The 14393-nt window shown below is 41.7% G+C and overlaps 1 protein-coding gene across 1 annotated transcript; it reads right to left on the bottom strand.

Annotated features, from left to right (window-relative positions):
* Positions 1–13357: 13357 nt before the first annotated feature.
* LOC149192705 (uncharacterized) lies at positions 13358–13936 on the bottom strand. Its single transcript, XM_089407065.1, has one exon. The coding sequence runs from the start codon at positions 13934–13936 to the stop codon at positions 13358–13360; it is 579 nt and encodes a 192-aa protein (XP_089263191.1).
* Positions 13937–14393: the final 457 nt, after the last annotated feature.

Here is a 14393-nt window from a genome sequence, read left to right as displayed (position 1 = left end):
ATACCCTAAAGGAACAAGGTCAACTGATTACATCATCTCCCAGAAGTTCTCCATGAAAAACTACTCAGAACTGGTCAAAACTGGATCATGTCACTTGCTCCATGGCCAGGGTGTGATGCATCTCACCTTGTACACACGGGAAGTGCAATGCATTTCAAAAAGCCCTTCTATGGGGTGCGATGGACGAGAGTAGACAAATGGCAGAAGCAGTTTGCTAAGTGGATGATCTTGGAATCTTCCAGAAACTTCTCCTGGGACGCTTGCCTCTCAGAATCGCCCAAGGATGATTAAGAGATCAATGAGATCTCCAAGTGGAATCAAGAACTATCAGAGAGAAGACACTAATCAAAAACCCAAAGCTGACTCACACCTCTGCAAATATCTATATATAGATCTCTCATCCCAGAGATCCAGGGGGTGGGAGGCTGGAATTTTGCATCTTGTAAGGAATTGTTGTTGGTTTCTTGAGGCAACATCATAGTGTTGGGTGATCTAAGCTTTGCATGAGGTGAAGAAGGGCTTACTTGCTGAGAGGATGATGCTGGGTCAGAACAACTGGTTGTAACTCTCTTGGCTCTTTCTTGATTATCAATAAAGCTATTCAAGTTTTCCTCCATACTCTTGTGTAATTTATGTTTTGTGCATTTGTATGGTCAATTTACATCTGATCCTAGATTGTTTATGATAATAGATCCATGTTCTCGTATAGTGTTATGCTGCTTTGATTCTACAGGTACTATGTGAAGCTGGGTATACAAGAAAGCAAGTAGCAAAGGACTATCAGAAGAGAGAGGAATTGAGCAAGGAACCAAGCGCAAGACAGAGGTTGGTCTCCTTTATTCTTCTCTCATCTATCTTTCATAAAGGAAAACGAAAGTAGTTTTACTTTGTTTGTTTCTAAGGTAGCTACCCGCCTTAGTGGGATTAGAAGTTCTGCATAGACACTTTTCCCTGTAACAACAGTGCGAGGTGGGAGAAGTTGTGCATCCATATTTTGAACCGTCACATCCTCCCACCCCACCTGCTCTTGATTTCTGCATAGATTTGGCTTGCAATACTGTTGGTTGTCATGTGGAATTATTTCCTCAACCTCCTTCCCCACGTTCTGTTGATCCTCTGGATTGCACTATGATATATTCTCCCTTTCCGGACTCCACACTTCTTGTTCATGAGGATCAATTGTTGACGGAGTTGGTGTTGATCAGCCAGCCTGTGCTGTCATTTATGATGAGTATGTGTGGGAATCTGAAGAATAACCCACAATGAAGGATGAAATCCTTCTATCCGCACCTCATCTGCTTTTCCTTGACATCTTTGGTGATTCTTCCATTGTTAATTTTCTATGTGAGAACTCATTCCCAGACGCATCTACTTCTGATAATTCACATAATACACTGGATGTCAATTTGTCAATGCATAGAGGAAATGACACATATGTGTTTGCAAATCCACTAAATATTTCATCTGTCATCTCTGGAAATCTAGAGGGTGAACATTCTTGCTTTTCATCAACCCCTCTATATGATTCGTCAGATCATGATGATGTCAATGAGCATATCAAATTTTATGATCGTAGCTCCTGTGATCTTTTTACTCCATTCGATCACAATGATTATGCATGTGTTGTTGATCTTTCTAAGTCAACCGTATTTGATGATCTACTTTTTGATGAAGTCGAAACCCCTCAAGATGTCAAGGCACTTCAACCCAAGATGATGGTTATGTCAGGACCTTACTTTCTTGAGTTCGATTCCACTTTAGATCATAAATCTGATGAAACACCCAAGGCTCCTCATCACTCTCCGGTTTACATTGAAGATCAATCTAGCTCAATGAATTCACATCCTCCACCTTAATCACATGATTCCATCACTCATGCATTGGAGGAATCATACACAACAAGCATTCTCGCTAAACATAAGTTTTCTTTCTTTCCCATGTTTTCTCATTTGTCAAGGTCAAAAGAATGTGTGTGCTTATCGACTACACATAGTGTATTGCATAACCATGATACGTCCATAGAATGATTATGTTGCACTTTTATTCTTTTATTTTCTGTGGACATTTTTAAACTTGGAGTGTGTTGGTCTTCACTGTTATATTTTTCTTTTTTGCTAGTTTACACACTTACCTTTCTCGTAAACCACGCCTTCACCAACATGGGTCAACAATGCACCGATGGCTGCATTAGAAATATCACTTTACGTGAAGAGCCCCATGCACTATTTAGTTTAGGAGTAGGCGTAGTGTTTGCTTTCTTGTTTTTTTTTATTGCATGCTTGCTTTGTTTACTTTATTTCTGTTTCTTGTTTTTCTTGCTTTGCTTTCATTTACTTATGTCCTTTGCTTTCTTGTTTTATTTTCTTGTTTTGCACACATAGGTTTAGTTTTGCATGAAATAGTGTGTGGCTCTCAAGACAAGCAAGGTAAAATACAAGAGGACTTGTACTGTTATCAGCACTTGGTTATATGTTTTCCTCTCTCTTTATGAAGAGCTTGTTGTCTTCAGTCGATGATGCCCTCATGGAAAATATGTTTTGTTTAGAGTGAATCTTGGTGAAAACACAACGATTGCACTTTTAACTAGTATTGCTTACTCTAATCGGTTCCTTTGGGTTAAACCTTATCATCTTAGTCAAGTAGATCAATTGAGGGGGAAAATCTTAACAAGTATTGTCAGAGGTATATATAAAATACGTCTTTGAAGGGACAACCTCTTTTGCTCTCAATAAGTTAGGATCCCTCTTCCACCTCTAAAATAAATAAGTGCCTATGCAGAGTTCTTTGAAAAATGAAAAAAATAAATAAGGTGAAAGAAGAGAAAGGCTTCCTGTGGAGGGAGGTGATGCAAGTAACTCCACCGGGGTACTGACTAGGCTCATTGGCAGTGGAACGATGCTTGTGTCCTTGCATGACTCTGCCGGGGTACTGCCCAGGGCTACTGGGAGCAGAGCAACACCAGAGATGAAACTGACTCTGACATCTATATTACTTGTGCATCAATATACCCCTCATCCCAAATCGAAACAAATCATCTGACTTGGCTTGGTATGTGTGTTGACTGATCAAGAGAATGGTAAGAATGAATCTTTAACTCAAGCTTAGTGTTTAAGCCATGATGATCAAAGAATCGAAAAATACTTCGGGAGGATTTGGACTCACTTTTCATGAACAATCTCCATACAGAGAGGTGGAGTTCTATGAGCATGTCATCAATGTTGTAGCGGTTACAACCACCCTCCAAATTTTTTCCTTCACTTCGTTTTGGAGCCTCCCTCCTCAAAATCATAGCAGCTATCCTACACTGATTAGGTACTTGTGTTTATTTGATTTTATATGTCACCTAAAATTTTGTGTTCACTCACTTGTTTGGTTGGTCAACCACAAGTTAACCAAACACTTGGTTCACATCCAGTCTTGGTGTTGTCGAGCAAAACTGTGCAATCCTATAGGGCAATTTGTTTTCCCCTCAGGAATTACGCAGAGTATCCCAGCAAGTGCCCTACACTAAAAAATTGCGCAGAGCATGCCAACTAGCCCTACTCTGGGAAATGCATAGAGCATGCCATCCGACATTGCTCTCTACAAATGCATAGAGCATGACAACAACACTACTCTAGAAAAGTGCGTAGAGTTGTCCAGCCAGCGAGGGCCACTCAAGCTAGAAGCAAGGCAAAAGCTTTCCCTCAGTGATTGTATGTTGCATGTGCTGGTAGGTTTCCTTGTTCTCTCTAGAACTGTGTACTCCTTCCTTGCATGTCAGGAAAATTTTCTCAAAAAAGGAAAAAAAATCGAAAAGCATACCTAGATTTTAGGGGTCTATTTTTAGCATCGAGAGTTACATGCAAATTCGATTCTAGAATCTCCCCGCCAAGTGTCATTTTTTCTTATATTTGTGGCATGCGCATCATAAAATCTAAGTTTTCCAAATCTATTTAAACGATGCCTCAGAGCTCATTATTCACATTCAATCTTGGAGCTTTGGAATTCTCGAGGCATCTAGGAACCTTCGACACAGTCGGCACAGCTTTTCCAAGTAAGTTTTTCTTTTCATGTATTTTGCGCTTTCTCTATTGCTTTTTATTTTTTGGCTTGTATGAGCGTTGTTTTTATTTTTTTATTGAATGATCGCTAGCATTTCAAAGTGTTTTAACTTGTAGAAGTGCCATTTCAAGTTTTTCATCACCTTTCCTTAGTGTTGCATGTACAACACTATTTCTGCACTAACAACCATTGTTGCGGAGACTCTCTTCATGAGCTTCATGGTTTTGTAGTTTGACTGATTTCTAAACTTGCTTGAATTACATGCATGTATATTCGCTCATATCTACACCATATTTACACACACATTTAGTCCTTTGCATTTTCATGTTGTCATTGGGTATATCTGAGATGTCTTGGCCCAGGTCTTGTGTCTCCCAGCATGCTATGCATTCCTGGCAGTCAAAGCTCTGCCTTACCTCTAGGAATTTCAGAGGATGCCCTCACTAGCTCCCAACTATTCTTTGAGAAATCCTAGGAGGTAGTGCCCCAGTCCTGCCCACTGTAACTGCGTAATGCGTAGTTCCATCCAGCAACCTAGCCTGACTAATCTACGCATTATGTAGTTTCAGTCAAGAGTCAGCATCACTAGACCGTGACTTGCATAGTTCCAATCAGCAGTGAGCCTCATTGGCACGTGAACTTGTGTAATGCATAGTTCCAGTTGATAGTCTCCGAGCCTCTCAGAGTCAATGCTATGCAATCTTCCCCAATGGTCACCAATTTGTTTATTGATTGATTCTCGAGTTTCTTTATGTTTTTAGCTAACATTGTCTTGTCGTGAGTGTCTTATCTGTCTCTAGGTACCATAGGTTTTTGAGCAACTTCTTAGTAGTATAGGTATCTTGGCCTCTAAGAGAGTTGGATCAAAAGACAATTGAAATAAATATTGGAGACATGGTTGAGCAGGGGTCTATGATCTTGCCCGTGTACACAAACACACACATGTTCATTGAGAAAGACATAAAGATCACATGGCAAGACATCAACACTATTTTCGCAAGCAACTTTGAGGAGAATCTGGAGGACCAACAAGTCTATTTCAATATTCATAAGTCAGGATTGTACAATGTTTCTTACAGGTATCCCACTTTCCCGTGCACAAACATGATCAACTGGTTTGTCTCACACACTAATCCTGAGATGATGATACTGAGCAGTGTCAGTGGAGTAGAGCTTGCTTCCTCTAGGATGGAATATTATTAGTATATGTACCATTTTCCACAGCCGATGAACATGATGGATGCATTGTTCTACACTCCCAATAATAGCAGGAATATAAGAGACATCTTTAAGCATTGGGTAAGGGAGCCATCAAAGTTCAGGAAGACACCTAACCAGATCTATAAGACGAAGACACTCAAGAATTCTTATCAATTCTTGGTCATCTTTGCATGTCGCTTATATGGCCAAGGAAGTACGAAGACCTTCATGCAGAGTTGGGTTGTCATGTTGGATCAACTGGAAACGAAGGAAAACCTTTTAACTGGTCCAAAATGTTGGCTCTCCAGCTGAAAGTGGATGTATCCAATTCCTGAAGTCCACCCAAAGATCAACAAGCAAGATTCTTCACATCTGCTTACCTACTCAATGCAATTTGTGCCCGTCAATAGTTTCCTGACATGGGTTGGGCTTGGACACCTTAAGAGAATTTTGTGAACATATATTGCAAGTTTCTCTTAGACTACAGCTACCGAGGAGTCATGGCTAGACTATATGACCACTTGATCACCCCTTTATACACGATGATCTTTGAACAAGATCTGCCTTGCATGTCCTAGGAAGAAATGGAGGCATTGATAAACATTGCAAATTGGTACACCTCACCTGATGGCACCTTCATCATGATGTACAATGCAGAGAAGGCTCTGCATGTGCTTCTGAGGCTTTCCATGTATACTACATCTCAACATGGTTATCAACTGGATTTCACGGGAAGAAGAGGCACCATGGCCTATGCTTCCTTTGTGAATTGGGTTGTACATGATCCATAATTTGAAAGAAGTGGATGCTGAGGTTGAGGACTTCAAGAAGTTTAAGTTTGGAAACAAGAGTTTGAATTTGTATGATCTGCATGGCTTATGTAGGGACAATTATGCAAGAGTGTACTATTCTTGGATCGGGTGTGTCATTGGCCAGAGGAAAAGCCATGGAGATATTGTCATAACTCTTATAGGCTCAGTGAAGCAGTCAACATGTCAGTAGAGTGACTAGTAGCACTCAAGGCAACAACACTACATGGACCAACAACAACAACAGCAGCAAGAAGAAAACCTGTGCAAGAAAAGGCAAGAGGAAGATTGTTGAATAAACAGAGACAGAGCAAAGCTACAAGTTTAAGGAAGACCTACTTGTGGAAAGAGTAGCTTTGGAGATAGATGAAAAAAACCAACAATGCGACAAGAGAATAGTGTAAAGAAAGAGAGAGAAGCAAAGACTAGAAGAAGCAGAGAGGAAGTTACAAGAAGTAGAGCAGAAGCTCAAAGGAGAACAAGAGTTGCACAAAAGAGAGAAGGAAGCGTAGCATGAATAGGGACAGGAACAAGAACATGAACAAGAGGAAGTGCAATGTGCACAGATAGTGCAAAATGCGCCGATACAGGTTCAGTCGTAGATGAGGAACATGGTGAGAAGCTGGAGGAAGAAGAACTTGCTCCATAGGATGAACCGATAAAAGAACAAATGGACATGGAGATGGAGCAATGGGAACATGATCAGGACACCGACCTCATGCCAAAAGAAACTGAGGTCACCCCACGGGCTTCACCAGCTCTAGTAGCAGAGCAAGTCCCAAGTGAACAAGGGGATACCATTCTGCTTGAGGATAATCTGGGAACATAAGTGTAAAACATAACATTTGATGTGTCACATCACAAAGTTGTGCAAGCACGTAGAACACACACCCTGGATGAGCATGCATGACCTTCACACTTCGAAGAATGAGTGATTGTGTAAGATGTATGAAGGCATCCAACTTACTTGGACGATGCTACAAAGGCTTATGTCAAAGCCACTAGCTTAAGTGTGAAGTTCTTGATAGAAAAAAATGAGTGCATGGTTAAGCAGTTGCAAGCAGCCAAGCAGAGAGAGGAACAATCAACAGGATCCTGCAAAGTAGAGATGAAGAACATGATGCTTGTGGAAGTATCGACTTTTGAGACTGTCATGTAGAAACTGTATGACAAGTTCATCACAGTGCATAAGGAAGTTTTCCATCTACATGGTCATCAGCAGCATTGCACCAAGATAGTGCGAATACTCACAAACATACGTGCCATTATCGATCATGTAAAAACATGGACAATGAGATACAAGGGAGCCTCACTTAACTTGCACAAGATGATGAAGCCACAAGTAGAATTGGACAAAACATGCATCCAGAGTCTGATCGGTAACTATGAGGGACTCCCGCCGCTCATCACCAGTGTTGAGGGTTCATACACACAGTTGTTCGGGAGTTTGGATGTCATGGTGAGAAAGTATGGCACCTCGTTAATTGCTACTCTCACCAAGGCCAAAGAGAAAACCCAAGTTATATTGGAGCTCAATACGTACTTTGATCAGTTGATGCTCATGGCCACTAGCACAGATTTGCGAGTCAGTGCAGATAACATGCGAATGTACATCGTTGGTCTGGCCTTTCTCAGGACTAAGCTGTGCATGTTACAAGATGAGTTGGACAGAGGTTCCAAATCAAAATACCCAGAAGCAATGGAGGAAAGAGTTCATTTGTAGGAAGACATCATCAAAGAGTATGTGGACACCATTGTGCACTATCAAGCATGGAATTAATTCAGGAAGTTGCAAGAAGTAGAGTAGAAGCTCAAAGGAGAACAAGAGTTGCACAAAAGAGAGAAGGAAGCGTAGCATGAATAGGGACAGGAACAAGAACAGGAACAAGAGGAAGTGCAATGTGCACAGATAGTGAAAAATGCGCCGATACAGGTTGAGTCGTAGATGAGAAACATAGTGAGAAGCTGCAGGAACAGGAACTTGCTCCATAGGATGAACCCATAAAAGAACAAATGGACATGGAGATGGAGCAACGGGAACATGATCAGGACACCGAACTCATGCCAAAAGAAACTGAGGTCACCTGACAGGCTGTTGGAAATAATACTGAGAGGGGGGGCGTGAATCAGTATTATCAAATTCTTATCAATCTATCTTCCTTATTTATACTTTGAATAATTCTTCAAATATTGATCATTACTTTGTATGTCAGTATCATAAAATAATGAGCAGGAACAAGAAAAGCAAATAGTCACACAAAAGAACACCAGATATAAGGTGGAAACCCAATGTGGGTGAAAACCACCTGCTGCAATATGTCTCTATCTTTTTTCAATTAGAAAATCCTTTTAAAATGATTTTGTACTGGTGCAGTCCTTTACCAGTACACAGGATACAACCTGCAGAGAGCTACAACCCTCTGTCGTTCTCCAGCTTCTCCTGGAAGGGAGCTACAACCCCCTTAGCTCTTGTACTATCCAAGATACTAGTACATAGGTGCTGGCCTACTGAAGGCTACAACCTTCTCTTTCTTCCAGGGACCACGTTTCATAAATTTTCAGACTGGATCCATGAACATCAATCAATCATCAAGTATATCTGCATCAAACAATCTCCTTTTCCCAATTAGCACTGAATCAAGTAAACACTTCTCTGACAGCTGTACCTAGAACACAGTAACAGTAACCACACACCAAATTCTGAACCCAGAATACTGCAGCAATAGACAGAGGCAGCTAGATCATAATTTAAAGATATACACTACTTCAACAACCTGCAACCTGCGTGCAGATCTATAAAGGATAATTCCTTCTTTCAAATATTCAGACACTAGTTAACCCAGATTGTTAGATTTATAGATCAAGCATGCGCCTCATATAACAGATCAAAATCATGCAAAGATACTATTATTCAAGCATAAAGATTATGACCCATCGAAAGAACTTATCCTTCTTTATGCGCTAAGGTTCCTCCTTCATTTAGATCCAGATCTGCACCATAACCCAATCACAAATATTTCAGATCTAGCACTTATTAGATATTCAATTCATTCGATGATACTTTGCCAAATGATCTCCTTCCTCTTTTATAGTCTTAGGCCTTCCACAATACCACGGTCCAAAACCATAGGATAAAAAAAAACTGTTGGACTAATACCATGAACCAACCATGAAAGTGCGTGACATCAACACTTTTGGATGCAATACCACGGGCCAAAACCATAGGATCAAAAACTGTCAAACTAATACCATGAACCAACCATGAAAGTGCGTGAGATCAACACTTTTGGATGCAATACCACGAGCCAAAACCATAGGATCAAAAAATGTCAAACTAATACCATGAACCAACCATGAAAGTGCGTGAAATTTTCTCTTCATGAAAGGAACTTTTCTCTGCATGAAAGTGCGTGAACTTTTTCTCTACATGAAATAAACTTTTCTCTGCATAAAAGTGCATGAAATTTTCTCTCCATGAAATAAACTTTTCTCCGCATAAAAGTGCGTGAACTTTTCTCTACATGAAATAAACTTTTCTCTTCATAAAAGTGCATGAACGTTTCTCTACATGAAATAAACTTTTCTCTGCATAAAAGTGCATGAACTTTTCTCTACATGAAATAAACTTTTCTCTCCATAAAAGTGCGTGAACTTCTTCATGAAGGTGCGTGAACTTTGATGCACTATAATTTATCATCTGAGATGAGTGGGTTGCCATCAAGTACAACATATGTATCATAATGCCAACAATCTCCCCCTTTGGACTTGATGGCAACAACAACCAATCACTCTCCCCCTTTGACATCAGGGGAAAAGGGTTATGCTCCCCCTAAGAACATGCTCCCCCTGACTATAAACCAGATCTGCAAAGAAGAACCATAATCCATCTAAACACCATAAATGACCATGAAAGAGATAGAGACATATTGCAGCAATATTTAGACCAGCATCCATGATCTCCTTCTGTACTTCCTCCATAATGCCAACAATGCATGATATGCTCCCCCTGAACCTGTGCCATTCGATCTTTGACCAATCCGCAACCTAACACATGTACACATATACTTCAGATGAACCTTGCGTACAACCAACAATCAGAAGAGATTCAACAACAAGATGATGCATCAACAACCCCCAACTTTTTCCTGAGGTATTCAAAGGTCTCCCTAGGCAATGGTTTGGTGAGTATATCAGCAACCTGTTCCTTAGAAGGAACTTACTCCAACTTGACTTTTTGTTCAAGCACTTGTTCCCGGAGAAAGTGATACTTGATTGGTATGTGCTTGGTTTTTGAATGCATGACTGGGTTCTTTGAAATGCTGATTGCACTTGTATTATCACATAAGATGGAGATGGGTAGTGTACAAGTGATTTGAAAATCCTGCAAGGTCTGCATCATCCAAAGGAGTTGAGTGCAGCAAGATGCAGTAGCAACATATTCTGCTTCAGCTGTAGACAAGGCAATGGAACTCTATTTCTTGCCGAACCAAGATACTAATTTGGAACCCATAAAGAATGCACCACCACTTGTGCTCTTCCTGTCATCCACGCTTCCAGCCCAATCTGCATCAGTATAAGCATGAAGTGTGTGTTATGAAACCAGCTCAAGAAAAGATAGAAAAGATAGATCAACGCCTTAGAATTCAGCCTCTTCGAGGGGGAAACCTCCTTTACATTACATAAATGAACAATTCTTGGATGATACAAATGAAAAGACCTCCTTTCTATATATAGGAGTCTAAGGGGTTATAACATAATCAGAGCCGACATAACAATAATAATGTAAGGGCATAATAATAACAATAGTGGGCTTCTATGGGGCACAATAGTAACAATATGGGCACTACATGGGTACATCAATAAAATAAGTGGGTTATACTAATAACAATAAGGGGTTACACTAGTAGTATAGGGGCCTAACATGCCCCTCTCCTTCAAAAAGCGTTGTCCTCAACGCTTGAGTAGTTCTTGATGCTTCTATATAAAATTCTTGTCCTCCCCATGTGGAATATTCAACGGGTAAGTTATTCCACTTGATGAGATACTCTGAAATTGATCGATTTCGTAGCTGTCAGGTTCTTGTTTCTGTGACTGCTCCAGGTTCCAATATGATTTTTCCTTCCTCTTCAATTTCTGGCAATATTGCTTGAATTGGGATCTTTTGCAACTTTTGAATAAGTGGCCATACTTCTTCGTTCTTCTTCCATTCATCTGTTACTTCATTTATCCAATTTGGTTGGATAATATAAATAGCACAAAACAATGCTTCCACATCCTCATCCTTGAAGTGTCTTCCCATTCGGTAAGGTCGCCATTTTTTAAGTGCATGTAGTATTGCCAACATTTCCTTCTCATAAATAGCTTGCTTGAGATGTAGCAGTAAAAATACCCAATCACTTACATCAAAACATTTTTCACTACGATGTTGATCTACCTGTTGTTTCATTTGATTTTACACCGAAGTGGCATTATCCTTTAAAAGTTGGAGAACTTGCTGTTGATGCTCGATATGATCTTTCTCTTCTTGAACATTTTTCTTCTTGATGTGTCCTTCTATCTTGATAGTTTGAGGAGTGGTAATTTCATCCATTGATTTTTTTTTTTTCCTCGTTAATACTATGCTATGCTATTATTTACATTAAAATAGAAAAACGGTTATAACCATGAAGTCATGTGCCAGAGGCCGGGGATGGCACTCTAGACTTACAGTGCTCAAAAAACCACCCATACAGGGTCCATACCTCTCGATTGATTACCCACGCAGGGGCCTTGACATGAAAACTTATCACCCACACAGGGGCAGCATCCTTGAGACCAAACTCCCACGCAGGGGCGCTACCACAGAAATTGAAAGCCCACGCAGGGGCGCTACCACAGACATTGAATGCCCACGCAGGGGCTTTAGACCTTAGAGCAACAGTGAGGGCAGAAGTAGTCATTCCGTTCAGGGGCGTGGAAAAGAAAAAGAAAATCTTCATCAAACTCCCTCGCAGGGGCGTGGAGACACAATGAATAGTATAATTTGCATACAAAACAGAGACATTCAAAACATACCAGTTGCCATCGACAGAAACATAGCATCGAAGACCAGGAAGAGAGTGAGCGAGCGGTCGATTAATCGTCTGACTCCTCCTCATATATCCAACACAATCCTTCTGGGGAGGGGCCCAATCGGCCTTGGCTTTCTTTGACGAAGGCGCTGGCTGAGTCGCTGGAGGGTCGATGTCTGGCCTCGGGCAGTCCTCTGGCAATCCTTCAGCTGCTCTGGAGCTTTCGGCTTGATGAGGCTGTGGGCAGGGCTGCTCCCCGACCTCCTCCACCGGTTCTTCCAGAAAAAGAACAGAGACATGGGCATTAATGCGCGAATTAGCCTGGGAGCTGTTAAAGGAGAAAACCGCGGTTCCAAATGCTGGGAGAGGATTGGAACCCGCTTCAGAATTGCCAGCATCCATGAATTGGCGCGATTGCAAGGGGTTAGCTTCTTCAACTCGGTGACATAAACAGCGGCAATAGCGAGAAGAGACATTATCAACAGATAGGCACGAAGTTCTGCCTCTACCTGAGCCTCGACGGCTGATGAGGCATTGCCTGAGCTTGACCATGGTGGTCTTGGATACCAGATAGCGAAGCGGAGCAGGGTGAACAGACACACACCTGTCGCCCACGCTAGCAGGCTTGCTCCCAAATCCAAGTGCAATAGGGGCGCCTTGAGCCAGACCTCCGGAAACTGACAACCAAAATCCCAATTCCCCCCACTGTAAATGATCCACAGCAAAATATTCCTTATCTGCATTGTATTTATGCTTCTCTGCAACGTCTCGGCCCTCGCCCTCCATAACTGCACACAAAAACCAAGGCTATGATCCGGACCAGGCATTAAATTGCCGTCCTTTCCCTCCTCAACACCCACGCTTGCAGTCCCCGACGGCTGCTCGCAGTGAATGCTCAACTTAAGCCTGGTACCGCCCATGGTTACCAGGTGGCGGTCCCATTTCCTCGCCCGTGGCACCCGCATCCGGGGAAGCAGCCTCACTTTGGATTAGCCTGTCTAATTCTTGAGCCTTTGAAATGTCTGATATGATGGCCATGGTGCCTGTGAGAAGATATTGATTGTTATCTGCACCTATGTTAGCTAGAAAGTCCGCAACCTTGTTTCCTTCTCTTTTTGTATGAGTGAAGGTGATAGCTCTGTTGCTACAGAGAGCTTGTTCAATGGCTTCTAGTCTGGCTGCAAGTCTCCAGCTGTTTGTGATTTTTCCTTCTTGAGAGCCATTCTGAAGTCTCCTGGCCATGTTTATAAGTATCTAGGAATCTCCTTCCATGATCAGGGGCTGCAGATTTAGGTTCCTGGCTAGGAGAATTCCTTGCCATAAACCTTTGATCTCCGCCGAGTTGTTGGTATCCCATCCCAAAGAACCGAAGTATAACTGTGAGGGTGTGCCTGCTTGATTCCTAATAATGCCTCCAAAGCCTGCCTTTCCCGGGTTACCTTTGGAGGCCCCATCAAAGTTGAGCTTGTAAGAGTTCTCAGGGGGGGCCTTCCAAGTGCCTTCAATGGTGCTGCTGCTTATAGAATTACTGCTTTTATGAGAGGTCTGTGGTAGAGATAAATTCCAATTACTTAGAATGCCTTTCTCGTTGTCTTGAGATGGGAGATCTTCCTGTGTCCAGGAGTGGAGAGCCAACGTTTCATTGAGGTTCCCACATATTCTGGTCCATATGTCATCGACCCTAGAGCTCTGATTTTTGAATATCCTCTTATTCCGTTCCTTCCATATGCCCCATAGTATGAGACCTGGTAGTAGTTTCCATAAGCAGTTGAGGAGCTCACTCTTGTATGGATGCTGCGGCCAATGTCTTAGGGTGTCAGTTATATCATTCATTATTCTGCACCTTATTTGACATCTGAAACTAGCCTTTTCCCACAAATGATTGGCTAGGGGGAAGGAGTCCAATAGGTGAGGGAGCGTTTCCTCATTTTGATGGCAGTTAGGACATATCGATGGTCCATGGAAATTCCTCCTTCCCAATTTGTCCCAGGTGAGGATTCTTTTGTGACTTACCAACCACAGGAAATAAGAGATTTTGGGCCATGAGTTGGGATTCCATACTGTGCGCTAGATTGGGTCCGAAGGGTTATTATGGTTACATATAATCTTGTAAGCCTCTGAAGTTGAAAAGTTGCCTTTTGGGCGGTATCCCCATCTTAGGATATCATTGCCTTCATCATGTCTGATTCTCCTTTTTCCCAGCTCCCTCTCCAATTCCCCTGTATCCTGTAGATTTGTGAGGTTGGTTAACTAATTTCCCTGTATCCATTTCCTGAATCCATGCTCCGTC

This window comes from Pinus tabuliformis, chromosome 2_2 (assembly GCF_031772625.1).
Source record: "Pinus tabuliformis cultivar Carrire ecotype Pingquan chromosome 2_2, CPIR1, whole genome shotgun sequence".
NCBI lineage: Eukaryota > Viridiplantae > Streptophyta > Pinopsida > Pinales > Pinaceae > Pinus > Pinus tabuliformis.
This window is presented reverse-complemented; position numbering and strand designations above follow the sequence as displayed.